At 34.5% G+C, this 1741-nt stretch overlaps 1 protein-coding gene across 1 annotated transcript in view; it reads right to left on the reverse strand.

Moving 5' to 3' along the window:
* The window catches only part of HELRODRAFT_180278 (hypothetical protein), a gene marked incomplete at both ends in the record, with an annotated part of 6599 nt that overhangs the window by 2907 nt on the left and 1951 nt on the right, over window positions 1–1741 (reverse strand). The window contains 2 exons of the mRNA XM_009029593.1: window positions 803–957; window positions 1218–1435. Coding sequence (XP_009027841.1) covers window positions 803–957; window positions 1218–1435 — 373 coding nt within the window. The remainder of the gene's footprint in view (window positions 1–802; window positions 958–1217; window positions 1436–1741) is intronic.

Raw genomic sequence — 1741 nt, forward strand, 5'->3', positions numbered from 1 at the left:
TATCATCATTATCAGCAACGAACGTCATACTCATTATAAAGATCGTCATCATCGTCATCACCATGTGTGGATCGTAATCAAAACGTGGGGTGAAAAAAAAGACAAAGACGACCTTGAACTCTTCCACTTTCGCGTCGTTTAATTCGTTGTGGTAAACTACTTTTCCTTTCGTCTCCTCCGGGAACTGATTTTTAAAAATCACCATCGTCGTCATCATCATTGATGACATCATCATCAACATCTTCATCATTGATGACATCATCATCAACATCTTCATCATTGATGACATCATCATCAACATCTTCATCATTGATGACATCATCATCAACATCTTCATCATTGATGACATCATCATCAACATCTTCATCATTGATGACATCATCATCAACATCTTCATCATTGATGACATCATCATCAACATCTTCATCATTGATGACATCATCATCAACATCTTCATCATTGATGACATCATCATCAACATCTTCATCATTGATGACATCATCATCAACATCTTCATCATTGATGACATCATCATCAACATCTTCATCATTGATGACATCATCATCAACATCTTCATCGATTTAGACACCATCGTCGTTATCGTCATCATCATCATTATTAATGACATCATCATCAACATCTCCATTATCGTCATCATCATCAGCATCTCCGTCATCGTCATCATCATTATAATGACATCATCATCAATCCAAACATCATCACTGATGACATCACCATCCTCATCATCATTATCATCACCATCCTCATCATCATTATCGTCATCAACGTCATTCAAAACCACCTTAAAACCAGAATGAAGAAATGGTTGAATGACTACATTATCTTCTTGCCTTTCAAAATCAAAACCACTGATGTTGCTGCTGTGGCCACTAGCGCTGCTGAACTGACCACTTGTGGATTGTGTGGTGCTCGTTCCGGCTGCTACTAGGTTTGAATCTTTAACGTGTATGTATGTGTTGTTATTGTTGATGTTACGAATGGATGGATGGATGAATGGGTAAAAGAATAAATGTATAAACGAATGAACGAGAGAACGAATGCACGGATGAATGAATTAAGAATGCAAATTTTATCCCATTAAAGATTTCTTTAATTCATTATAAAAATTCTTTTAAACACTTTGCAAACATAAACCATCTAAGAATTGTTTAAAGATAAAATAGAGTAACACAAGAAATAAATCTCACAGAGCATACCATCAAAGGTCATTTTTGACTTTTTATCAGGAATGGCTTCATCGGAGCAAGCCAAAGCACTGCTCTCTTTGAGGACGTAACTTGTAGAAGTATTGGTAGGCACTTTGGGCGATAATTCACTACATTTATTGATTAATTTTTGCATATAGGCCAAATCTTTTGATATCTGTTCTTTGATTTGATCTAGCATTGTACTGCTAACTTCACGAAACGTATGTCTGGGGGTATATGAAAATATACCAATGAAATAACATTACACATATATAATTAGATTATACGTGATATGTCATTTCAACTTCTGCAAAGTGTAACAGATCGGGTTTTGTGGAGGTCGATGGTCGCCAATGCCCTGAAAGGACAAGGCACAACAAAGAAGAAGAAGTCATTGACAAAGAAATTAATGAAATTTTTAACTACAAAATAATTATTAAAATTCTATTTTATTATGACTGTAATTAATCCACGAATCACTAAAATCACTATTGATAAAAACTATATAATTATAGGGAAAAATTCAATCAATT

This window comes from Helobdella robusta (assembly GCF_000326865.2).
Source record: "Helobdella robusta unplaced genomic scaffold HELROscaffold_60, whole genome shotgun sequence".
NCBI lineage: Eukaryota > Metazoa > Annelida > Clitellata > Rhynchobdellida > Glossiphoniidae > Helobdella > Helobdella robusta.